The sequence below is a fragment of the Lasioglossum baleicum genome, chromosome 14, assembly GCF_051020765.1.
Source record: "Lasioglossum baleicum chromosome 14, iyLasBale1, whole genome shotgun sequence".
Classification (NCBI taxonomy): Eukaryota; Metazoa; Arthropoda; class Insecta; order Hymenoptera; family Halictidae; genus Lasioglossum; species Lasioglossum baleicum.
In genome coordinates this window covers 5425529-5452988 of record NC_134942.1, presented here as the reverse complement: position 1 = coordinate 5452988, position 27460 = coordinate 5425529, and the positions used below count along the sequence as shown (strand labels likewise).

General features: G+C 44.4%; 1 protein-coding gene across 5 annotated transcripts in view; it reads left to right on the top strand.

Moving 5' to 3' along the window:
* Positions 1–27460, top strand: part of LOC143215978 (protein kinase C-binding protein NELL1) — a 94693-nt gene that overhangs the window by 51921 nt on the left and 15312 nt on the right. Inside the window, exons 2-13 of one of the 5 annotated variants that reach the window (XM_076438642.1) lie at positions 6490–6708; positions 18613–18763; positions 20015–20297; positions 20378–20533; positions 20629–20851; positions 20935–21126; positions 21508–21627; positions 22053–22313; positions 22419–22796; positions 22873–23132; positions 23280–23522; positions 26223–26243. In XM_076438642.1, coding sequence (XP_076294757.1) covers positions 6490–6708; positions 18613–18763; positions 20015–20297; positions 20378–20533; positions 20629–20851; positions 20935–21126; positions 21508–21627; positions 22053–22313; positions 22419–22796; positions 22873–23132; positions 23280–23522; positions 26223–26243 — 2507 coding nt within the window. Of the gene's footprint in view, positions 1–6489; positions 6709–18612; positions 18764–20014; positions 20298–20377; positions 20534–20628; positions 20852–20934; positions 21127–21507; positions 21628–22052; positions 22314–22418; positions 22797–22872; positions 23133–23279; positions 23523–26222; positions 26273–27460 lie in introns of all 5 variants that reach the window. The other 4 variants (XM_076438641.1, XM_076438644.1, XM_076438643.1 and 1 more) reach the window with 4 other exon arrangements.

The following is a 27460-nucleotide window of genomic DNA, read 5'->3' as shown; positions in this document are numbered from 1 at the left end:
TGTTCTACAACTTCCTGCGGAAAAGTAGTATGCTCCAGCCACGGTCAGACACGGCAACACGGTGAAACCACGATCTTAAAAAATCGCAAACTTGAGCCGACTCAGCTGATCGAATTAGAACAGAAAAATTAACAGTAATCCTATGTCACCAAACTTTGAATTGACAGTAACCCAGTTATGTCTTCAAACTTTTCTGTATGTCAAGTAAACAGGGGAAAATAATTTTTTTAGGCATTGGTGAGCATAAATAATTTTATTTATTAATTTCACTTATAGTCACTAGTGTCTACAAAAATTATTTTCTCCTTTTTACTGCATTTTAATATAAGCGTGATTTTTAAATAGTTTTCTTTTATATATTTTTTTATTTTCTACTTTTTAGTCTGTTTTAAATGGAACGCAAGATATAGTGATACTGGTATGAAATAGTAAGATATATATAGAAACGCAAGAGATATGGAAATACGGGAGAATGAATGAGAGGAGAGACGACGTCTCTTGATGGAGTCCGAAATTGTCCGAAATGGAACCGAATGAACGGAACACCACACTGAGCTCCTTCGGTGCGAAGTGGGTCAGTGGAGTGGGAACACGTAGTGGAGTAGGGAGCGCTGGCGCGCGGAGTGGGGATCGCTGAACGCGATGACGTACTACTAACATTTTTTTTTCTCCTAGACGCACATTTTTTTTTAGATTTGTTTTTGAATATTGCATTGTCATCCAGTTCTGAACTATGTTTAAAGTTTCAAGTCTCTATAGCTCATCGGGCAGTGATTTAAAATTCGATTACAAGATTTGACGCATACAACGACAAAACAATGGTAAAACAGCAACATGTTTTTACGTTTCTATTTAATTGAACACTTTATCATTTCTATTTTTCGCATCCAATGCTTTTGAACCCGAGGAAAGAAGTACGTCTCGCAAGATAAATTTCTCTTCAACTCCCGTTTCTTGCGATCCGAGCAGACGATTTTTCTTTCGCGAAAATATTCCAGCGCGCTGATTGCACTAAACGCGGCTTTAAAATCCAACAGCAATCAAGATAGTACGAAGGAAAGCTTCGCGGTAAGCTGGGCAGGAAGAATAACTCGGAATTTTTTGCAAGAGTAGACGAAATAGGAGCACGGACTTTTGTAATTTTCCCGTCGGCGTTACCGATAAATTAGCTCTGTCCTACTTGGACGTCCTGAGTTGTTCCTCCTTGTTTGCGAGTTATTCCTCTCGCGGGCTCGCCCATCCCTGCGTCGCCACCCTTTCTCTGGTCGCGTCTCTCTCGTTCCCTCTCTCGTGGCGGGTCTCTCGAACTAAACGATAATGCCACGTACGGTTCGATAGCGGGCGTCGCGACGCCCGGCAGTCTGCCACCGTTCCATTCCGTCCCGTTCCGACCGTTTTCGGGCCGTGCTCTCTCTATCGCACTGTACTATAGTATAGAGCATGGTATATAGCATCTCCGAGCGCCGCGGCAGCCTGTGTGCTCCTAAGACGGGCCATAGGCGGCGCCTTTTCCAAATTTCCGACGGTTCGTTAACCCGACAACGCCGAATCGATCAGGCGTGTGCCACTTTTCCGACGACGACGACAGGGAACGACCAAACCAGTCCGCAGTCGCATAATCGCGGGGGTGGATACACTATTTTTATGTCTGCACGCTATTGTTCCTCGATCTGCCCTTCGTCAAGCAAATTTCTACGCCATTGTCCCGACCATTTTCTTCGAATTTTTCTTACTAGTCATTACAATTTTTAGTTGGTGAGTAATGGTGAGATATGGAGCACTTCATTTGCATCTCAGTTGAATATTCAATCAATATTGAAAACATTATCGTTGGACAGTATCATTATTCTTGGACATTTTCATCGAGCAAAGGGTTTAAACAAATCGTGCACACCATTAGTCTCACGATTTTCTTCGAGTTTTCTTACGGATCATTCGAAATCTTCTCATTTTACATGGAGATCCATAGTTTTCCTATTTTCTTGGACATTTCCATCGAACAATGGGTTTAAACAAATTGTGCACACCTTTGGTCTCACGACTTTCTTCGAGTTCTCTTACGGATCCTTCGAAATCTTCCCATTTTACATGGAGTTTAGTTAGGGACAAATTTTAATATTCATTTAATATTGAAAACATTATCGTTGGATAGTATCATTATATTTTTCTATTTTCTTGGACATTTTTATCGAGTCAAGGATGTATATTGTATATAAATTGAGCACACCATTGATCTGACGATATTCTCCGAAATTTCTTACGGATCATTCGAAATCTTCTCATTTTGCATGGAGATCAACACACGCAGTTTAGTTAGTGATAAATTTTAATATATATATTCAATCAATATTGAAAACATTCTCTCGTTGGACAGTATCATTAGTCTTTCCTATGTTCTTGGACATTTTCATCGAACCAAGGATTTAAAAAAATTGTGCACACCATTGGTCTCAAGATTTTCTTCGAGTTTTCTTACGGATCATTCGAAATCTTCTCATTTTACATGAAGATCCACAGTTCGTCGGAGATTATCATTATCTTTTTCAATTTTCTTGGACGTTCGATCAGTGAACTGTTGTGCAAACAAGAAATCCTGACTATTTTCAATGTGTGTAATTCGCTGATCCCCCGAAGCGACCCTGCAATAATACTTAATAGCCGTAGTTACTTTTTGTTTGCACGATTCGGAGCCGATTCAGTATTCGAGCGAGTAAACATCGATGGACCGTTTCAATGAACCCTACGCCAATGGATCAAAGGTGCAGCAGGTATGCGTTTGGCACAACGGACCGCTTTTAGCGGTGAATGCTGCCGCGCAACGCCATTAATTTACCGGACGATTTGGCTCGATTAATGCTTGCAAAGCTCCGCCATACACTCGCACACGCATACACACGGGATTCAGAGGATCGTTTCACCGCGAGCAATCGACTTTCCACAGTTTCCCTTTTCCGGCTTTCCCTTTGCGCGCAGAGAAAGAAGAGAACGCGATTCGCGGTCCGTTTCACCGCGGTGATATCAGTCTGGCTCCCGGAGACGGTTGAATAACGAGCGTCTGGATGTCGCCGTTAATTGACAATTAAGATCGTCCACGGGTGCGGGATTATTAGATTAGGACTGCTCAAATTTAATGGCCACACTGATCCCCCCCGGATTCGAATCGGCGAGATTCCTCTTGATTAATGCGATTGGGAAAGGGGGCTCAAATTAATGAGTGCTCACCGTTGATCCGATTCTCTCTTGCAATAACTGTCTCCGTAATGAGGGGCTCAAGCGAACATCCATTTTCATATAGGATCTCGTTAGGCTTATTTTTTCAGTGCGGAAGTGTTCTCAAGCAGCCTATTTTGTATGTTCAATTAATCTAGCTCTTGAAATGTTAGTGTATCAGTCACATAGGGGTAGTTTTACAGATTAGAACAGACTTTTAGAAACTACAAATTACATTCAGCTATAAACTAGTATATTGGCTTGGCAAGAAAGTAATTTCGGTATTTTAAGGTGAAATAAAACCGAATTTCATTATACAATCGATGAACTTTAATCAATAAAATATTTTCTTGTTTGTTCTTTTTGGCAAAAGATCATCGAACAAAAGGGAGAAATTTTATTCATTAAAATTAATTGCTTGAATAAAAAAATTGGGCTCTGTTTCACCTTAAAATACCGGAATTACTGTCTCGCCAACCCAATAGTGAATGAATGAAGAAAGACTGCGAAACAAATTTTAGCGTGGAAGTAGAACAGGGGTAATTAGGCTGTCGAGCGAGATTGTTTTAAGCATGTTCTGGAGGTATATAAAAACGCGACAAAATTTTTGAAAATTTGACAAGATATGATTCTTACTAAATTAATGCAATTACCAAAGTTTGGGTTCGATTCACTGCATCGTTTAAGAATTATAGCAACTTAAAGTTTGCACATTTTAACACTTCTTCTTATGGAGAATTCATAAAATTCCACCTCAAACCCTGTTTAAATCTTGAAAAAACGCAACTAAGAAACTTCAAAAAAGATACACTCGAAAACAAAAATATACTCGTGAATGGCTTTCATTGCTAATATATTGATGGATTTCGAATTTCTTGTAATTTTGTCTCCCATTGCACCTCCAGAACATCCTTAAACTATACCGACGAAAATGAAGAAATTAACTGATTAGGTTGTCCAATTCAACCCTTAAATTTCAGAGTAAATCAATGAGAAAATGCGGAAAAGCGAGCATGAAGCATGGAAGCAGGTAGTTCCACGGGCCACCGATTACCTGGAGGTTCGCGTGGAGGGTATGGGGTGTGTTCCAATCATTTTACAAAATGCTCATCGTGTTCAGGGTTCGTCAACCCTGCGTCGAGTGGCGGAATCAATTGTGTCTCTGTGAAACGGGTGAAACGCACCCGCGGGACGATTGATCCCAGTGCCGAAACGACGGATCCTCGATATTTTTCTCGTTTCCACGCTTTTCCATCGCAGCGCGCGGGAAAAAGTTATCTAAAAAGGAGTGCGAGAGATAGGGAGGGAAGAGGTTGGAGCATCAAACATTTTTATTAGCTCGGTCAACTGCTGTCGGCTCGCGATAGCCCATTGGCGGCGATCGGACAGAAGGATATTGGCAGTAGGTTGGACGCGGGTGGCGTCGGTTGACGGGGGTTGGAAAAGAAAAGCCTTTTTCCGCGCGACAAAAGGCTGGCGAGGCGGGGGTGAGTTCAATCATCGTTACGTGATCCCGACGCGACGCGACAGAGGCGAAATGGATTTTTCATATACCCAGAGAGAGAGAGAGAGAGAGAGAGAGAGAGAGAGAGAGAGAGAGAGAGAGAGAGAGAGAGAGAGAGAGAGAGAGAGAGAGAGAGAGAGAGAGAGAGAGAGAGACCGATCCGATAAACCCGGAGCGGTGTTTACGGGGGTGTGTGGCGAGCTTTGCTAGAAGGGATCCGGGGGTAGCGGGGTTGTAGCTAGTCGAGGAAGGGGTTGAAGGCTTCACGGAAACGAGGAAAAGCGCGGAAAGGCCGATAACGACCGTCGACTGTGAAGAGTCGATCGATACCACCACCGTTTCGAGAGGACTACCTTGTCCCTTCTTTTCCTTATCGCTTCTTCCGCACCCCTCACCCTTTAAGCCCCCTCGGTGTGTTTCCCTTCGTACCACCCACCCCCTCGACACCGTCTTGCTATTCACTCGATGGACGCGTCGATGATGGATGCTCCTTGAACTGCTCTTAGCATTTTTTTTTTCCACCGTTGGAGAGAGTGGAAATACCGCCATTGAACTTTATTGCTGTTCGAGTAGCCGCTGTTACTCGCGGAACCGACTCGTTTCGGGTGGGGAGCGTCGGGGGCCGACGATGCTAATGTTCCGTCTGGAAACCTCGATGAGATGCTAATCGCCCGGGGTAGTCAATTTGTTCGCGCGATTTGCGAACATGAAGCGAGAGGAGGGGTAGTTCCACGAACCGTCGAACGCGTAAAGTTAAATTAGCGCGGCAAATCTTTTCTCCGAAGGAGAGGTACGATTTTATAAAGGAATTTGTTCGCTCCTTATTAAACTATTAACCCTTCGCACTCGGAGCTATTTTTTTCTGGAAAATTAAACATTTCTTCCGATCTAGAATATTTGCATGCTCTAGGATTTTTGAGATTTTATGAAATTGGTATAATACCTCGTACAATACCTAAATGTTTAGTAATTGATTAGATACCGATGTATTTAATAATGTAACCAATATTTTGAATAATGGTACAGCAATTTTTAGCGGTGCCTCAGAGGGGCCAATCGAGCACAAAGGTTTAAATGCAATCCTTTTCAGGAAATACTGAAACAATTTTGCAGGAGAATGTCGCGATACCTCTGAATATTGTGCTGTATATTATGAATTAGACCGCGGATCTTTATGCAAAATAATAAAAAATGTTTGCATTGATTGCAGGACGCAGGAGCCAAATAAAATATTGTTTACATTTCCACTGGTTTAAATTGTGCGTACCCATTCTTGTCACAAATGCATAAAATCCGCAGTCTAATTATGATATTAGATAACAAAGTGTATAAAATTGGTTTAACTATTTTTAGTCTATTTTCATCTAAAGAGAAAGGCATGACAGTCGTGTTTGTTAGACTTTCTTAAAATCTTCGTCGCGAGTCGTTAAAATACGGCAAGGGGTTAAATTGTTAAACATTGCAATGGATCCATGACGAAGACAAGGAATCAGCCTAATTATAAGATTGGAGAAGGGAAAGTTCTGCAAGCAATCAGCTTGGAAAAATTAGACAATAATCGCATCATCCGATGCTCCAGTATTTCAAAATACTGGCTGCAATGTAAGATTTTACAGATTCGTGTCAAGGGGGGGCTTCGCCGAGACGTTTTGACGTCCGGAGTGAAACAAGCCGGACGTTTGCCAGCGAGCGTCCGAGCCTATAGGATTACAGTGTTGTAATTGTTGTTTGGCAGCTGGCATCGACTTAACAAGCGTTCTCTTTGGTTTTCGCAGTGTCCGGCACGGCAAACAAGAAAGAGGAAGAGACGGCGGTGGCCGCAGCCGACGTCACGGAAGAGACCACCGGTGTCCTGTCGACGAGATCGAGAACGGGCAGCGATCCTGGCGGCGGTATAGACCTCTTGGCAGCTTTACAGCTGCACAACACGACGCGGCAGGGTGTTACACAGGTGCCGGGGCTGGTTAGGTTAAAGCCGGCTTATTATCTTCAGGGTGAGTCATGGTTTACGCGTACACACCGAACGGGAACGCCGAGTCTCGCGTTTACGACAGAGACATAATCTCCGCGTAATACTAACCGAGGCAGAAACGGTCCGCGTTTATTATTCCACCACATTGATGAACCCTTAGACGGTGCGTTGCACACCCCACGCGAAAACAGTTCTCCCAGCCAGAAAAAAGAAAGTTTCGGTTCGCGGGTCAGTGCTCCAGGAGACTCTAAATATTTCGTTGTTCAACTGTCCCTCTGTTTTTTTTGCAAATCAATGGTCAAAATACTTCACATACATTTTGAATGTTCCTCCAGCCAGAGGAAAAGAAAATTTCGGTTCACAGGCAGAGTTTGGGAATTTTTCAAGTGGGTTTTAAACCCACTTTATTCGAAATATTTATTTAAATAAAATTTTTGCCCAACCCTATTCACAGGTCAGTGCTCCAGGAGACTCTAAATATTTTGTTGTTCAACTGTCCCTCTGTTTTCTTTGCAAATCAATGGTCAAAATACTTCACATACATTTTGAATGGTTTTCCAGTCAGAGGAAAAGAAAATTTCGGTTCACAGGCAGAGTTGGGAAAAATTTTATACAAATAGAAATTAAAAATTTCGAAATATTTATTTAAATAAAATTTTTGCCCAACTCCATTCACAGGTCAGTGCTCCAGGAGACCCTAAATATTGTTGCTCAACTGTCCCCCTGTTTTTTTGCAAATCAATGGTCAAATACAAAACTGTCAAGACATTCGAAGAATTTGGAATGTTCAGGATTCTCATTTTTATACGGCAAAATCCATGCGTTGCATTTGTATTTCACTTTTCCCGGGGACGTTCGGAGAACAACTGTCCATTCGAAGACGCAACAATGGTAAGAGTCACATGGCTCGCACGTGACACGCACGTGAGAATCCGCGAGGACCATCTTATCTTTTATTCAGCACCGTACACATGTAACAAGGGTATAACAGGGCGCATGGAGCTATAGCCCGATTTATAAGCCTCGCTCAGCGATGGCGGAAATACTGTTTCGAATAGTAAATAGTAAATAGTCTGCGTCGCTTTCGATCGGACCGACAACTGTGGCAATATTTTGTTCAAGAGAAACAGCCTTCCCCTTTCAAACAAGTAAAGTCAATTTGTCCTATCTCATTTCAACAAAATATTTTGGCACCCCTAAAATAGGGGTGAATGTACATCCTACAACTTTATATTTCCTGAAATAAAAATATCCTCTGTTTGTCGTACCATTTTATCCGGACGTTTTTACCATCCAATATCATTAATGGTAAGGCGGAACTGTTTCACGCACCCTTGAAATAAGGGTGCGTTTACATCCTACAGTTTTATATCTTGAAATAAAAATAAGAACGTCTTATCTTTCAATATTTTCAATGGTACTCGAAATATGTTCGATTTCCCGTGGCATATCGGAGGCATATTTTCCACGGGAGTTTCTGCGCGCACATGGTCCCCCATAATAAAATTCGGCGACGTGGATAATAAATCATCACGCGAGTGTACGCCCCCGCGTACCGGTTGCGTGCTTGCCTGTACGCGATGCAGTAAATCTACGGACGAGCAGCCGACTCGAGTCGAAACCACTTCGGGGGCCTGGCTTCTCTTAACCCGAATACTGGCTGATTTGCATATCGGAGGGTCGTTTTCTAGCGCGGCGAAGCATTCTCCCTCTCTCCGGCAATCATTGCCAACAGTAAAGTCGATTATTGCTTTTCGTAAATCACACCACGCTTCCTGTCCCTTCACGCTGGAAATTAGAGTGCCGATGGAAAAGGTCCTTGAGAAGTTTCCCTGTCCCTGGAAAGATTTATTCGCGGTTGTAAAAATCCTCGGCTGCTTCTTCAATTTTTAACTGGCCGTTACTCTATCGCCATTTACAATATTGCTCATTAAACTGTCCATAAATATTGCTCAATTCTCGCGATTTCGTAATGCAGCTTTGAGAAATTAGAATTTCATATTGTAAATTGAAGACATTATGTGTGTGCGAAACAATTGAAAGACTAAAAAAATTGACGAGCATTTGGCTTTCGAAGCTGCTTCTATTTCTCGCAACGGATGCAGAAATAGAATTATTGGGTAGAAAATTCAGTATAATATATAAATTAAATTTAGAATAATCAATTTATCATATGAATTTAATTTAGAATAATTATGTGGGTAGAAAATTTAGTTTAATATATAAATTAAATTTAGAATAATCAGTTTAACATATGAATTTAATTTAGAATAATTATGTGGGTAGCGAAAATTTAGTTTAATATATAAATTAAATTTCGAATAATTATGTGGGAGGAACATTTCCTGGTTCGGTAAATGGAACGCTGGCTTTTTGGGAAGAATTGGAGCAGGAAATGCCGAGCCAAAAATATTGAGTTTTTCAGAAGGATTATTTTGGTTTCCGAGCGACAGATAACGCAACGATTAATTTTTCGGGAGCGTTGTGTGACCTCGCGAGTGCAGCAGAATTGAACCATTGACCGCGATCTTGATAACGGTTATCAGTCCTGGCCGCAAAACGAACGAATAGGAGCGATAAACTGGAAAAACAATAGGCGCTTATCAGTTGGTGTCCGATGGTTACGTAACGAGCGATTAATCGATATTGCGAAAGGTCAGTTTCAGAGCTCGTCGACGTTTCTTCATCCGTGGGTCTCCGAAGGGAATTCCCCTGACTGTGAACGTCTCGGCTGCCCTTTTTCCTCAATAATTCTGGCGGTACCCTTTTCGCTGATACTCCCTTGTTCACGTCTCGAAATTTCCTATTTTTAACCCTGCTTTAACTCGCTTATTTCAACCCTTGAGAAGGTCTTCGGTATTAATCGTCGTAGATCGAATCTTTTATAATGAACCTCACCGGTATTATTACTATCGCAGTATTCGATATTTGCATACGGCCTTCGAGCGTTTTAATCAAATATTGCAGAGATATTCCAACAATAACGACAGATACTCTCACACTTTGCATGGAGATAGTCCATGCAAATCCGTTGCGTTTTATGCACGTTGTCATGAGAAGTTCCGAGTCATTCCAGAGTAGTCAGAGCAGACAATTTTTATTTTGCAATTATCATGAACTTATTCGAACGATTAAAGAAGGAAACGATGAAGTCGGCAGTCATTCAAGAATATTCGTAGCAGACAATTTTCATCAACGTATTCGAGCGATCAAAGAAAGGAGACGAATAATTTTTGCACAAAGATCCGTAATGTAATAATTAGCCCGGATCACCTGTGGAGCGGCGAGTCGCGCCGGTTCGTAACGCGACACCCTGTATATCGGTGGAAACATGCTCGATTAGCGTTCGAGCACGGCCGATAGAGTTTCGTGGTGCGATGATCGGGGCCCGTGCTCCACCCCCGTCGTCATTTGTTGTTCAATTAGCCGGCCGCTTTCGTCCCCTGAAGGGAAATGAATTTTTCAGTTTGGTCGACGACGTGTCGATCGTCCAGCGAGCCGTATGATCCGGTCCCGTGCGAACGATCGTCGTCGAACACGCCGCCACCGTCTGCGCAGCTAAAGCGCACCGGTGCACACGCTGCTGCTGCATTCGTAGTGCAAGCTGCATGCTGCTCGATTGGTTGGCTTCGCGCGCGCCAACCTCCACCCGCCTCTCCTCGAGTTTCAGTTTCAGACGCGCCACGGGCTTAATAAAGTAACTGGACACCTGTGCTCGGGCGAGCAATAAACGGAGCACCCGCTGGAACCGAGGCCGATCAATCGGCCGGGGTTCACAGTCGGTTAAAAGCTAATGGAACCCCGCAGACCCTGCGAAATGTTCCTCTTCAAGTGCCCCCCTTGCCTTACCTTCAGGTACTTCTCCAGATGTACTTCGATCTTGTCTTTGCAACAGCTAGTTGATTTATGCATTCTTCCTCGACGAATTTCTTCAGGTACTTCTTCCAGATGCACTTCGATCTTGCCTTTGCAATAGGTAGTTCATTCATGCATCCTTCCTCGACGAATTTCTTCAGGTACTTCTCCCAGATGTACTTCGTACTTGTCTCTGCAACAGCTAGTTCATTTATGAATTCTTCCTCGACGAACTTTTTCAGGCACTTCTTCCAGATGTACTTCGATCTTATCTTTGCAATAGCTAGTTCATTTATGCATCCTTCCTCGACGAATTTCTTCAGGTACTTCTTCCAGATGTACTTCGATCCGGTCTTTGCAACAGCTAGTTCATTCATGCATTCTTCCTCGACCATTTTGTTCAGGTACTTCTCCCAGATGTACTTCGATCTTGTCTCTGCAACATCTAGTTCATTTATGCATTCTGCCTCAACCAATTTCTTCAGGTACTTCTTTTGGAGGTACTTCGATCTTATCTTTGTGATAGCTAGTTCATTTATGCATTCTGCCTCAACCAATTTCTTCAGGTACTTCTTTTGGAGGTACTTCGATCTTATCTTTGTAATAGCTAGTTCATTTATGCATTCTTCCTCGACGAACTTTCCCAGGTACTTCTTCCAGATATACTGCGATCTTATCTTTGCAACAGCTAGTTCATTCCTGCATTCTTCCTCGACCATTTTGTTCAGGTACTTCTCTCAGATGTACTTCGATCTTGTCTTTGCAACATCTAATTCATTTATGCATTCTGTCTCAACCAATTTGTTCAGGTACTTCATTTGGAGGTACTTCGATCTTATCTTTGCAATAGCTAGTTCATTTATGCATCCTTGCTCGATGAATTTCTTCAGGTATTTCTCCCAGATGTATTTCGATCTTGTCTTTGCAACATTTAGCTTATTTATGCATCCTTCCTCGACGAATCTCGTCAGGTACTTCTAGATTCTAGAGGAACCTCGATCTTGTCTTTGCAACAGCTAGTTCAAGAATGACAGCCTCTAGAGGATGAATGCAGCAGAAATATATTTATGCATTCTTCTGAAACTAATATGTTCAGGTACTTCTTCTATATGTACTTCGATCTTGTCATTGCAACAGCTGGTTCAAGAACAGCACCCTTATTCTTCGACGAACTTCTTCACCTTCTACTTCATGTACATGTACTTCGGTCTTGTCTTTGCACTAGTTCAAGAATAGCACCGTTAGAAAATGCAGTTTATCTACGAATTCACGAAGAATTATTAAAAGGGGTGACATCGCCTCAGACAGAATAGAGCACATAATCAATTATTATTATCGCTGCTCTTCATTTATTGACTGAACGAGGTTAATACTCGATAAAAAAGGTTCCAGATCAAAGATAAATGATGTATGTCAGGAATGATAAATATCTAGTTTCTCCTTATCATCGTTCCCAGGGGGTGATTTTTTTCTCCGTACTATTAGTAGACAATGTCCTACTGATGGAAGTAGGTTGTACAACAATTCTCTCGAATATTAACAAGAAAATACATTTGGGACTAGCCTAGTCACTTGAAGCATGAATAATGAAAAAGGAACTCTTAGGGTGATTACTGCGAGGTCTGAAGTATGCATAAACGAACGATACAGTGTTCGAAGAATCGGTGTCTTCGAACAGGTCCGCGAAGACCCCATTCACCGTGTATACGCGCGATCTATAATTCAGGGGTTAGTAAAGTACGAAGTACGAAGTGAAAGTTGGCCAGTGAAAGATCAATGGGGGAGAGTTCGAAGTTTCGAGCCGGGTGCGGTGGAGGAAAGTTCCATCAGCCACCCCTCCGGGGCATTAATTTAGCATCCGGGAAGACGGTCAAAGCGAAAGTTGCTTCGTTTCAGAAATAAATAACGCCGTTCGCCGGAGATTAAATCAGCTGAACCCCCTGAGGGAAGGGGACAGACGGAGAGAAAGAGAATCATCCTATAAGGGGTCACCCAATTCCAGAACCAGACGCCTTGCCAGCGTTCCCCGCTGGTCCAACAAAAGGGGGATCGCGAAATCTTGTTTTCCATGTTCCAGAGAAAACTTGGACACGTGTCCGGGGTCTCTCTATCGTTCGCCGCCTTTGTTCGCAGATTACAATGGGCTCCCTTGCCTGGGCTCTTCTCCCAATTCTTCGGGGGGCCTTTGCTCGATCACCGAAATATTCCGACAGAAAAATAATAGTATCGCTGCTCGGATAGAGGAATAACAGTCTCGCTGCTACGAAAACAACGGCGACGAACCTCTTCAATCAATCAATTCAGTTAATCATTACAATATCATTTTATAAGGAAGTCTAAGAGCGACACTGTTTCAATTTTTATGGTAGCGACCTGTTGGTATGGCTGCTGTTCCAAAATTTCCTCAGATTTTTTGGTGAGGTGTGTCCCAGCTGAAAAAATAACAGTATCGCTGTTCGGATAGAGGAATAACAGTCTCGCTGCTACGAAAACAACGGTGACGAACCTCTTTAATCAATCAATTCAGTTAATCATTACAATATCATTTTATAAGGAAGTCTAAGAGCGACACTGTTTCAATTTTTATGGTAGCGACCTGTTGGTATGGCTGCTGTTCCAAAATTTCCTCAGATTTTTTGGTGAGGTGTGTCCCAGCTGAAAAAATAACAGTATCGCTGCTCGGATAGGGGAATAACAGTCTCGCTGCTACGAAAACAACGGTGACGAACCTCTTCAATCAATCAATCCAGTCAATCATTACAAAATCATTTTATAAGGAAGTCTAAGAGCGACACTGTCTCAATTTTTATGGTAGCGACCTGTTGGTATGGCTGCTGTTCCCAAATTTTCTCAGATTTTTTGGTGAAGTATGTCCCAGTTGAAAAAATTAAATGACACCACTAAAAATTGCTGTACCATTAAATATGTTGGTACCCAACCAATTACTAAACATTCAAGTATTGTAAGAGGTACTACATCAATTTAATATCCATAAAATGAAAAAAAATCGTGTACAATGAAGTTATTCTAGGTCGGAAGAAATGTTCAATATTAATACACATACACAAACTTTTTACCCCTTAAGTGATCGTGAGAATGAAGAGAATGGTCCGAAAAGTCGATATAGAGTAAAGTAGATTTTCGGTGTAGTCTAGAGTTTTTATTGCCACGGCGAAGTCAGTCGGGGCGAACAATTACTTTGTACATAAAAGGTTGGATAACCATCGTTGAGCAAAGTAGAACGTTACCTGTGAACTTTGGTCGACAGCGAGTCGCCCTCGGTCCGCCGGAAGCAGTAAAACAGTGGAACAGTAAAACGGGGCCTGAATTCGGTCTTGAAACGAAGCCACCGCAGTTTGCCAGGAAACCGGCGTAACAGTTCGCTGGAACAATACCAAAAACGATTCGAGACTGGAACCGAAGAGAGCTACATGGTCAGAGAGAGACAGAGAGAGAGGGGGGGGGGAGTAAAAGGGGGAAGAAAAAGTTCCCTTCGGGCCGAGGTTGGAAACCGCAGAGGAGGTTCGGTCGCTTCCGCGAAACCGTGGCGGTTGCGAGAGAGGGTGCAGCGAGAGAGGCGAGGGTGGCTCCGGTAATTGAAATTTCTTTCGGGGAAAGCCACCCTTGGCCCGAGCAACCCCCGTCAAGGCGGTCTGCGCTCGCTTTTCGCGGACGTTGCACCGTCGTCCTCGTCGCCCACGCTTTCAAGTCTCGGCCTCCGCGCGTTTCTCTAATACCGATCAACTCTACAGGGTGTCCCAGGACGAGTACTGCAATCCTGATTCTCTGTTCTTCGTCTACGAGAAGACGCAGAGGAATCGCCCAAAAATTCCACCCCTCCCGAGTCCCTTAATTTTGCAACTTTTAACGGTGTCGGCGCGCCCGTGCAAGAGTGTGGTGGTACACGCACACATCGCTAGATCCGCATATACGTATACGAAATTACAAGGTTTACAAGAATACAAAATGACGCTTCAACATTGCAATGAGTTCAGTAGCGGTCAATTGTGATTCCTAAAAGTCAAATCTATGTCTGTCCGGTGCCCAAAATGCATATTTTTACGTTATCGAGGAATAATTTGTAATATTCGGCACATACTTCAGCACATAATTCGTGTTTAAATAATTAATTAATCAACTAAAAATACACACCACCGCCTTTGTACATGTCCTGGCTATGTCGATGCAAAGCGATTTTCTCGATTTGAACGATAAATCTTTTAATATTCACGAAAATCTGTCAGTGGCGGCCATCTTGAGATATCATGCTTGATTCGGATGCCGCGTGACAGGCGGTGTCAGCCGAATATTACAAATTATTCCTCGACAACGTAAAAATATGCATTTTGGGCACCGGACAGACATAGATTTGACTTTTAGGAATCACAATTGACCGCCTCTGAACTCATCATTGCAATGTTGAAGCGTGATTTTGTATTCTTGTAAACCTTGTAATTTCATATAGTCATATGCGGATCTAGCGATGTGTGCGTGTGCCACCACACTATTGCGCGGGCGCGCCGGCATCCTTCCTGAGGTATCGTGCGATCATTCGCAATAACATTCGGACGCCATTAAAATGACGACAGCTTATTAATAGTGGACCATATGAATTTGTTGTTTTATTAGAAGTTAGAAGAATTCGTTTACTACATGACGTGAAAAATAACTGTTGTGTCAGAATTGCAATCAGCCGGAATTTTAGAGAAAATAGAATCACCTCGTGCTCGTTCTTCCGAGACACCCCGTGTATTAGAAGCATGGGGGACGAACGCAAGCGCACACTCAAGTGGCTGCAGCCGTTTACGCAGCTACACGAGTAATTGGACACGCGATATTACGCGGCCGAATCGAAACCGAGAGCAAATATCGAGGCGACGATGGTTTGTCGCAATTTGTCGAGTGCGAATGGGGTGGGACCGTCAAGGGCGCCCTTCACCGCGGCCTCTCACAGGGTGTGGACCAGCTCGAATTTCTGTGTGTCTACATGCAAAGATGGCATTAATGGAATTGTAGACATTCCTTAGGACACATCTAGTATTTTTATACTGGGCCAGCTCGGATCAGAGACAGAATTTAATTTCTTGAAACGTTTATGGCACACTTCCCCGAAGAAATAATATTATCGAGACATAAAACTCTATTGCTCATTACGTTGGCCCTTCGGCCATATTTTTGGGACGTCTCGTTATCCCTCTCTTGGAAGAGTTCCCAATTTCTTGCGCAGCTCCGCATCTGCAAGAAAACGAGAAAACTTCTCGGCCGACTCGATAAAAAATGTCTCTGCCCCTCTGGACAATTTAGGAGCGAATTTAGCTAATCCTGTTTCATGTTTCATCATTCTGCATCTCTGAAAAATTGAATCTTCGGGGGGTGGATCTTCAGACAGCGTGATATACAACAGCTTAAAAATTCACCCCGAAAAGCTCCTCTCTCCCTCCTGAATAAATTTCATACTTATTCACCTCGAAATATCGCTATACAGTAGCGCACAATTTTTACTGAAAAAAACAGGCATTTCGTGACGCATACATACAACCCTGATTCGACAGTCCAGGCCTGTGAAGGCTTCGGACCAGAATGGGCTCGGTTCGTTGGATCGAATTCGAGCGAACGAGTCAGCAACCACAGCCAATCGAATTTCCATGTCAACGTGATTGCGTAACCGGGAGCGGGGCACCGTGAATCCTAGAGATCGATGTGAGCCGAGAAAAATTTCGGCTGACCCAGATCGCACAGCTCTTTCTCTAGCGACCGTTCCCGAACTCGCGGAAATCTTACTCTTTGCTGTCAGAACTTCCGGAAAGCGAGACAAGTTTGTATCTTGTTCTGTCTCGTAGAATCTCGTCGAAATCGCAGTGCGAGAGGTCAACCACCTTTAAATAACAATCGAGCCAATTTCATCCTGTAAATGTGCGACCTAGCTGGTGTCGAGACGGATTCGAAGATCTACTATAATCATTTTTATTTGTTCCCTTGCGGGATATAAAGAGATCCCGTTCCCTTAAAAATTCTTTTCTTGATTTTCACCCTGTCGCACAGTGGGCTGGATCGAGAAATTTAGTGACTTTTTGTTATAACTTTTAACCCGGCGTTGGTAAGGTGGGAAAATATATCGTAAGTGGTAAGGTGGGGTCTCACAGACTCACCGAAATAATATATTGTATTATAGAAATAAATACCTTTTTCATAATTATAAGATTAGGTATTGCTTAAGAGGCTTGCAATTTATCAGAGTAAAAACACAAATCCACGAAATTAAATTTTTATTATTCAAAAATACTTAACTAATGAAACATTTTTACAATGTTACAATCAATCTAAAATCTCTAGGGGTCTGTGAGACCCTACCTAACTAACGCCGGGTTAAATCATAAGAGATATCGGGAAGAAATTTGCACTAGAATTCATTAAAAAATTGTCAACTTTAACTATGAACAAATAAAATTTTTTCTATTTTGTTCAACAATAATGGTTAATTAATTTTCATTGATTTGTTTTATTAAAATAAAATTGATTAAGTATAATCTTCCAAACTATTTGTTACTCTTACTAAATGTGTATTTTATATTTACATTTCATACATGCAATGTTTTATGGAATACGTAAAATATAAATTCGAGAGAAATGTTTTTATAATCAACGCATACAAAATGTACCGAGGAGGTAAAAACGCCTCGGAAGCGTGTCAAAAGATATTTTTTATTAGTATAAATTATTATTTATAATAATTATAAATGATTTTTTCCATTCCATATATTACGACCTTCGTTATTTCGTATTATTTCATGTATAATGTGTCTATAAAAGATAAAAATGTGAACAAAAATATAACAAATATAAAAGATAAGCCAATTAATCTTACCAAAATGTTTTTAAATTGATGTTAACAGGTAAACTGTTGGCCAATTTGTTTAGTTTAGTGATACTCACTAAGAAAAACTAAGAAACTCTTAGTCCAGTCATATTATTACCGTTCATTATATTTTTAACAATAAAATTAATAGATTACTTATATTATTGTCAAAAATTACATACTTGTTTTAGGTAGGTATGTACTTTTGATGCAATTGCAGAAATATTCATATTTGGATGGTATTTAATTACTTATGTAGTACTATATGTGAGTTGCTATACGTCAAGTGACACGTCCCGATAACTTTAAACAATCATAATTTGTAAAGTCGGATCAGGTCGGATATGATTTTTGTGGGGATATGTAGAGGAAGGTCTACTGAAAATGATCTGATTAGTCCTATTAGGTCCAAATAGGTCCATTAAAAGATACACCTTGCATATTCTAAGAAAGTATATAGATTTTATTCATTTCATTAAATATTAATTTTTAATATATTGCGAGCAACCATCCTCAGCCAACAGCGTTAATTGTTACCCGAAAGGACTGTTTTTCATTTACACAAAAGAGTCAGAAGAAATATTAAATAGGGTAATCGGGACACCTCGATGAAAAGAAGCAATTTTTGGCTGAAAAATACTGCATCCCAAATGTCTATCTTTGTGAATTTATATTAACTACAGTTTACCTGAACAAACATTAATTTTCTCAGCTTCGATGTTGATGGACATTTAGGAAGCAATACAAATTTATTAGAAAGTCGATATTTTCGTGAAATGTCACTAAATTTCTCGATCCAGCCCGCTGTGTGTCGTCTCTCTTATTCCTTCCTGTTTTTCCTTTCTCTTTCTAACTTTGCCTTCCACCCCTCCCCCTCTCCGTCTTCGGCTAATATCTTTTTCAACTTCCCCTGGATCTTTCCAACACGTGGTCCCACGTTTCTGCTTCGTGTCCACGTCTATAATCATTTTTACGTAAAACAATGTCGGCCAGAGAAGGAAACACACAGGTTCCCATCCAGTGCGGTAGTATCGTCGTTGATTTTCCGTATCGAGAGACTCGGTCGGGCTATGCTGGCGTCGAACAATCGATGCTAACGGAACAATCGGAACACGGGAGAACTATCCGCGGCAGCCGGCGTTCCGGCGTAATATGATTATTAGCGCGCCAGGATCGAGCGGAACGCAGAAATGATCGAGTTTTACTACTGTGCAGGCGAGGAGAGGGAGCTTCGACTGAACGAGGCGAGCTTCGAACGAGCGGCCACACTACTCCGGCGGGTTCCGGAATTCACTATAGCCGCCGCTCTGCGACAGGAGGAGGCCAATTCCGGGACGATCGTCGCCTTTTCACATGGGAACAATAGGTAGGACGCGTAATATAATTCTGCGACCCGTGTGGATCCCTTCGTTCCCCGATCCACTGGAATTCAAAGCTCTATCGCGACGAACAACGCGAAATAGCGTTCCCGTGTCGTTACCGTGGCTCCATTTATCACACTGGATTCTCCGGAATATAGTGTTTTTGTTCGCGGAACGTCGCGCGGATGGGCATAGTTTCCGCGGGATTTACGTCTCCCGAGGGGGGTCGAGAGAATCGAGGGTCGAGGGGGGACCTCGGGTCAATGCCAACCGTGGCTACAGTGAGTTCTCGATCAAATTCCTGTTGTTCGCGCGAGGAGAGTGAGAGAAAGAGGCTCGCGAACGACACCGGCACGAGCTGAAAATGGTAGAAAAGCCAGTCTTAAGGAAGTTACTGTGTCAATTGTTGAGCCGGGACCGGTGTAGAGCACTTAACCTGAAAGTAGTCGCAGCCTCTGTTGGCACGTCGGGCGCGCAGTCTAGTCGTTTTGACCCGGCTGACACAAATTGGATGCGCGGCACCTACGTGTCCGCGGCATTAGACGGTAATTAACACGCTCCGTCGAGCGGAAATCGCGGCCGGATCAACCGGAATTTAGCGTCGATTCAGCGCGCCGGGAGACTTCAAGTTGGAGGGATCCGAACGGATATACGGCCCCCCTCCCCCGAAATCCACTGGAATTCCGCGGACAGATCGATCGCGACCTTTCCGCGCGTCTCGGCTAAACGAATTCCAGAACGATGCCTCAATGTCGCCGATTGAGAGCGGCCGAGCGACTCCGCCTCGCGATCGATGGCCAACGAGGAAACGAAAATCGTTAGACACACACGCAACCGCCCACTGCCGCCCCCCTCTTGATTCAATCGTGTCATCTATTTATTGCCCTCGCGTGTTTCAATTAGCACTGATTTTCATCGATCTCTTCGGACGTTTGTTCGCGGTTTGACCGGTCGATTAAACGATTCGAAGGAATTGACGTGTTTACCGGACGATTGTCGAGAGTATCACGCCCACCGCGGTCCCATTGGGCTGTCGCGTCGGACGCCACGCCTGCTTCCCCCCTCTCGCGTCTACTGTGTACTGGGAGGCGGAGCGTTGGGCGTGGCGTCCGTGGTGGGAGCTGCGACCTTGGACGGTGATACTTCAAGGTTAACGCTCTAGAGTGTTCTACTGTACCCTTTCACTGCCCCGAGACTGTCGATCGGGCGTAATAATGTAAGCTTCCGACTGAATTGCGTTTGTTCGTGGTTGGCAGATATTTGGAGCTGCAGAGCAGCGGTCGTAAAGACGAGCTTCGACTTCACTACGTATCACGCCGAGACGGTACAGTCCACGTGGAGGCGTTTCCTTTCCGTTTGGCGGACGGGGCCTGGCACAGGGTCGCCCTGAGCGTAAGCGGCTCGCAGGTCGAGCTGCTGGTCGACTGTCATCCGTTGTACAGGCGGCTGCTCAGGCCTGGACCACCCGACACCAATTTCACCCTGCCGCAGCTTCAGCTCTGGGTGGGGCAAAGAAACGCCAGGCACTTTCTCTTCAAGGTACGTATCGATCGATCTGTCTTTAACACCGGTAATCGAAAAGCTCTTCTGAGGGTTTATTATGGTTTTCCGCGCCGCAGGGTGCTTTGCAGGATGTGAAGCTGATCCCGGGCCCCCATGGCTATCTCTCGCAGTGTCCTCAGCTCGACTCGTCCTGTCCCACATGCGGTCAATTTTCTATATTACAAAACACGGTGGAACAGCTGATGCATAATCTGAACGAGCTGACGCGTAGGGTGAGTAGCGGAGAGATTCGTGAGAACAGTGATCACGCGTGTGTACTTGATTTTCGGCCATGGGTCACGGGGCTCATTGACATCCTTCCTTTTAGCTAGCCGCCGCAGAGGGCAGAATAAGCAAAGTGGAGGAGTGCGAGTGCCAAAAGTCGTGCAGGGCCAACGGCACCGTCCATGAAGACGGCGCGACGTGGGAGAAGGGCTGCCAGCAGTGTTCTTGCGTCCACGGTGAAATCGAGTGCAGGCCGACACCCTGCGCCCCCGTCACTTGCAAGCATCCCGTCCTTCCTCCGGGGCAATGCTGTCCCATCTGCTTGAGTAAGACCATACCTCCATACACGTTCAACACATAACGGTAGCCTCCATTCATTAGATCATCATCCTAACGCGTTTCTCCGCAGAGCAATGTTACTTGCGCGGTGTGATCTATGACCACGGTGAAAAAGTCTCACCGAAACAGTGCGTCGAGTGCGACTGTTTCGACGGCAGTTTCACCTGTCAGAGGTTCGACACGGAGACCAGGTGTCCACCACTGCCTTGTCCGCCTAGCGAACAGATAAGCGTGGCCGAGGAGTGTTGCAAATTCTGTCCAGGTACGTTGTTCGAATTGCAGGACGGGTCCCCGGATATCTTCCGATCGCTGACTGCGAGGACTCGAATCATTCGCGGCGCTTTTGCTAGCTCATCTTAACTCGCATGAACCATGTAATACGAAATTGTGATTAACACCCGGCGTGCAACCCTCGGCAACCGAGTCCCTGCAAAAACCTGTTGCTAAGGGTTGTGTTCTAACTGCTCTTCTCGCGACTCGCCGAAGCGATTAATAAACATTAGCATGTTAGATTAACGTGAAACCAACCGCGAACGATCCAATTCCCCGACCGGCGTGCCGCGCCAGCCCGACTCGAACCGAGTACGCTTAATCGAATGTTCTAACCGTCTCTTCATCTGCCTGGCTAACCAAATTTAACCAGGGGTGGACTACTGCGCGAAGGGCCACAAGTGTCATGCTAACGCGTCCTGCCTGAATCTCCAGACCACCTACGCCTGCCACTGCGATATCGGTTTCCAGGGGGATGGTCATAACTGTCACGGTATATCTAATGCTTTCCTAACTTACTCTCTCAATGTATCATAACCTTTCTACTCGTTGTCCTGCTGGAAGCGCGAGCTTCGTCGGGTCGATGGGAAATTCCTGCTCGGACACGTGCAATTTCCGATCGATCCGACCGCGTGAAATATTTAAAGGACGATGTGTTAACACGTGGAGAACGTGACTGTACGCGGCCGGTACCGTTCCACGATGTCCGCGATTCAACAATCGTACTCTGTCAACTCCGCCTGCGGATGATTGTAGTTATCGAGCGACACGAACATCGTGGTTCCATACCGTTTTCAACAGTCTCCCCGTTGTTAACGACTTTTGACGCCGTTCCTAGTACCATCCGTAGCTGTACGATCGTCGGCCGATCGGCTCGCGAGATCGATCTGACCGAATGTCTGTACGTTTCCAACGCAGATGTGGACGAGTGCGCACAGCAAGGAGGCTCCGAGGGTCATCACTGCAACGCGAACACGAAGTGCGTGAACGTGATCGGCTCCTACACGTGCGAGTGTCTTCCGGGTTACCACAGAGTCGACAAGTTCAACTGCGCCGAGCTCGACGAGTGCGCGACTGGGCATCACGCGTGCGACGAGCACGCGACGTGCGTCAACACCGCCGGCAGCTACTACTGCGTCTGCAAGGAGGGCTACACCGGCGACGGATACACCTGCAAACGTACAGTATTCGATTTTCAAACCCTCGAACAATCGTCAAGTTCATGGTCCTAGCCTCGCGGTACTGATCAATTTCTTCTCTCTCTCTCTCTCTCTCGCGGTTTAGCTGTCTGTAATCAGACCTGTCAGAACGGCGGCGAATGCGTGGCGCCGGGCAGGTGTTCCTGTCGGCGCGGTTACATCGGCAACAGCTGCGAGCTCGACTTGGACGAGTGCGCCAGCGACCTTCACCGATGCCACCAATCGTCGACGTGCTTCAACATGCCCGGCTGGTACTACTGTCGCTGCAAACCCGGCTACAGAAGCGCTCTCCACGACAGCACCCAGGGCACGCAATGCCTGGACATCGACGAGTGCAACGATCAAACGATCGAGAGGAGGCACACGTGCCACCCGAGCGCCAAGTGTATGAACACCGACGGAGGGTACGAGTGTATCTGCCCGCCGCAGGAGGACAACCACACCGCGGAGGAATGTAGTCTCAGTACGTGTTCAACAATCTAACTTGCAAACGAAATTTACGATTCAACCTCTAAACTCGCTCTGATCGATCCGTCCAGGTTGTTGGTTCGAGGACAGAGAAGTGGAGAACGGCGAGACTCTAGCGCCAGCTGGCAACCCCTGCAGAAGGTGCACGTGTAAAGACGGTGTGATCACCTGCAGGGATCCCATCTGCGACTGCAGTGCACCGGGAAGTCGTCGGGACAAGTGCTGTCCCCAGTGCGACCCTGCAGCCTCGTGCAGGCACCAGGAACTTCATCATCTGGTGTTCAGGAGCGGCGAACGATGGATATACCAATGCCAGACCTGCGAATGCCTGGTAATGACGACAACTAAGAGCGGCGTAGTTGCCGATTACCCGTTCTATTCGTTGTAGAGAACACGATGAGTAGCTGCGTCCACGTATAGTACAAGAAGACTCGTTCTTCTCGAGCTGGAAGGGAGATAATCGGTCGATTGTTCACAGTACGGCGAAATAGACTGTTGGCAAATGGAATGTCCACCAGTGACCTGTTCGAACCCGGTCACCGAAGACGGTGACTGTTGTCCGCGTTGCGAGGATGATCCTTGCGCGAGGGAACTACCAGGAAACGGCACTACCCTCTCGATCCTGACACGACCCAGGCCCTGCAGCTACTCCGGGATCATACACGACAGCGGCAGCTCCTGGCAGGATCCCCATGACAAATGCACCACGTGCGAGTGCAAGGTAAGGAAGATGTCCGGCCACGAACACAACGAAGGACCGAAGAAATCGTCGGTCCTTTAACCGTACAAGGCCCGCAGGATAGGATAGGGGGGTTCGTGGGAGAAGAGGGGCGAGCAATCGAGGAAAATCGATGGTCCCCGGATGGCGTGGAGTACGCCCACGATCCGAACTGCCAAGTAGATTGTTTGCTCGGGTACGAGCCATGGCTAAGGAGCGCACAGGGCTCGAGAGTCTGCTATGAGCGCCGCCATGACAGTTTGCGCGCGCCATCTAGCCGTTCCAGTATCAATTGCAGGCTTCCATGACGCTTCTACTAGGTGTCGCTTGCTGTCTATACCGGCTTCTTATGTCAGTTCTGCTCCGAGGTCCTTTAATCCTTTTAGAACAAAGTTTCCCTTTCGCTACGCCACCCTCAAGCATATTTAATGTCCAAGTTGGGAAACTATGATTTAGAAAAAAAAGGGTACGGATCGTAAAACGCGACGATTCCATAGAGAACGTCTCGGCCAGGATTTTCCTCGAGCCCGCCCTCTTTTCGCGCGAAATCAAGAGCTCAAGGTCAGTAAATGAAACGTAAATGTCGCCATAAGTTAGACGTGGATCTGTCATGTGTCTAATCAGTTGCGTTCATTGTTAATTCTGTCGAGACACGACCAGTTGCTGTGCGGCAGGCCTCCATTCAGAATACATTATGATATACACTACACACGTGGCAGATTAACCTTGCGTGTTAACGTTCTCTTACTCTCTTTGCCTTTTCCTGTTTTCTCTATCGTTACTACATGCTTCTCTTTCGATTAATATACGAGCGCTCAGTTTTAAATATCGCTTATTCTGCATGAACAAGTTGTCTCTGTAAATATCTTGGTGTTTACATACCTGACAACACTTAATCGACGATAACTATCATGATAAAGTACTCGAGCCGATGTTCTATGCTTCCACGTTGTACAGTAAACGTTTGTGCGAACTAATCCTAACGGATAACGCTTGTAAAAAAAATGTGCAAGCATGCCTCGCTGCTATTGTACATTTACTTGAAAGAAAATTCGGGAGTCTCTCTCACGGTTCAGCTTTTTACAATTTCTCGAACGATCTCCGAAGAAGAGACTCGGTTTCATTTTGGTCTGCCACGTGTATAAAAGTCACAACACACTAGCATATATACATTTTCGTTTCTCTTCTCTTTCTGTCTATCCATTTTTGTCGCTCTTGTTTAATTTGCCGTGTCAGTAGGCAACCCTCGTATAACACAAGGTACCTATATACTGATTGTACTTTGTTTCTAGTATGCCATTCATTTCTGCGGTGTGTACAACTCGAGTCAACTGTGCAAAGCTATGCGCTGCAATCTTGATCTGTATCGCGCGCCGAGAGAAATCCCGTTGAATCCGATTCGATCCGTCGCAGCTTCGCTTAGGCCAGATCCGATTTCGATCTACCTAGATCTTGGTGGACTGCGCATTCACTTATCATCCACCCTTTCCACTCGAATGGCGACTCTGTACATGATTTTCTAGGTCGAAAAACGTCTTGGTCTCGGAGTTCAGCCAGCTTCGAGTGCAAAGGGTTGAACTATGGATCTTTAGAAAATCCGCAGTTTGCTAATTAGTGTCGGCTCAGACTCGTTCCCGCCTAGAGAAACGTAGCGGAGCAGTAAATTTTCCAAAGTATAGAATCACGATAGTCAGACCCTGAAGATAGTCAGATCCTCTGATTGATCAGGGCCAGGTTCTCTCGGCGTCGGCTACCGTTGCGTCGTGCTAGTCTTGTCATTATGCGACCTTAAGCTGTATTCACCACTTGTAAATTACTCCAAGATCTGAATCGCGCGACACCAGCGTCCGAGACACGTTCAGGGGCGTCCCCAAGCTAGCCTTCAGTTAGATATGTGTACTATTTTTGGTTGGCTGCCTTGCACGCGGCAGTGTTCATTTACTCTTGTAGTCTTCCGCCGTGGAAAGACGAAAGGTAGACCGAGTCCGACATTTGAAACTGCATGTCTAACCAGTGATCGAAGTATATATTGTAACACCATTATTCTAACAAGTAGCAAAACGAGAGTAACATCTTTATGATTATGTTTGTAGTGAGAATTGGTTTCTGTCGAAGGTAATACAATTTTTGTTTCTTGATCCTTATGCGTGACCAGGTGCTGAAAGAATCACTCGTGGCGTTTCATATCCCGGGTATCTGAACCGAACCGATTCGGTAGAACGAAGGTCCCGGATCGGTTCAATTCTGTGAAAGAAGATCGAACACTGCCGCGATTAGAGAACAGTCGAAATTCCGAGCTATAGATCTCGTTCTCGATCAGATTTCGAGTGGCAAAGTCTCATTGCTTCGGGTCGGCCCTGCATGGATCGTGTTCAGTACATAGCGGACCCGACCTCGTAGCGAATGATCGTCTAACAAAGCCTCGATCCCGTCGATCCGTTCACTTTCGCGATCGGGATGAACAGTTCTCCGAAATCCGAAGGGGGCCATCAGTATATAGAGGGTGTCTGAATTGATAATCATTCGGGTTCTGGTGAACGGATGGACGTGTAGGGGTTGGCTGATGTGCTGAGCAACGCTGAGTAACACAGTATAGCGTGTCCGAATGCCAAATAATCGTAACCATTTCTTGTGAAATTTTAACCCCGCCACATTGCCCGTGAGACGACTAACCTGATAGCCTAACGATGGGTATCCTTGCAGGTGCCGTACTGCGCCCAATTGGTGAGCAATAGCGCGTGTTGTGTGCATCGGTAATCACGTCACTTCTACCTCACCTATAATCTCTACCCGCCTCTTCTACTTTTTACTTACTTTCTTCGTTTCCTTTTTTTTTTTAATTATTCTTTCTTCTCTGTTTCGTTTCGATTAATGTCTTTCTGATAACTGTCTAGAATTATCGTTTACTTTAGCCCACGACTAGTATCAAGCTCTCGAGTGCTTCCGTTTCTATTCCCCGCCTGCTTAGGTAGCACTAGCTTTATATTCTTTTCATTTGATTTCGATCCGGAGCTGAACAACCTCGAGTAGACTGCAGACTTGCGTTTGTGATCAGAATTAATAGATCAAATCCAGAAGAAGAAGAACATTGAAAGAATTTAATTATTCAGAAAGGTAGCTCGTGCAGGAGACAATTTTCATTTTCCATTTGAAATTCGCAGTGCACTGCAGACGTGCGTTTGTGATCAAAATTAATAGATCAAATCCAGAAGAAGAAGAACATTGAAAGAATTTAATTATTCAGAAAGGTAGCTCCTGCAGGAGACAATTTTAATTTTCCATTTAAAATCCACAGTAGACTGCAGACGTGCGTTTGTGATCAAAATTAATAGGATCAAATCCAGAAGAAGAAGAACATTGAAAGAAATTAATAGATCAAATCCAGAAGAAGAAGAACATTGAAAGAATTTAATTATTCAGAAAGATAGCTCCTGCAGGAGACAATTTTAATTTTCCATTTTAAATCCACAGTAGACTGCAGACGTGCGTTTTTGATCAAAATTAATAGGATCAAATCCAGAAGAAGAAGAACATTCAAAGAAATTAATAGATCAAATCCAGAAGAAGAGAAACATCGAAACAATTTAATTATTCAGAAAGGTACCTCCTGTAGCAGACAATTTTCATTTTCCATTTAAAATTCGCAGTGCACTGCAGACGTGCGTTTGTGATCAAAATTAATAGATCAAATCCAGAAGAAGAAGAACATTGAAAGAAATTAATAGATCAAATCCAGAAGAAGAGAAGCATCGAAAGAATTTAATTATTCGGAAAGGTAGCTTCCTGTAGCAGACAATTTTCATTTTCCATTTAAAATTCGCAGTGCACTGCAGACGTGCGTTTGTGATCAAAATTAATAGATCAAATCCAGAAGAAGAAGAACATTGAAAGAAATTAATAGATCAAATCCAGAAGAAGAGAAGCATCGAAAGAATTTAATT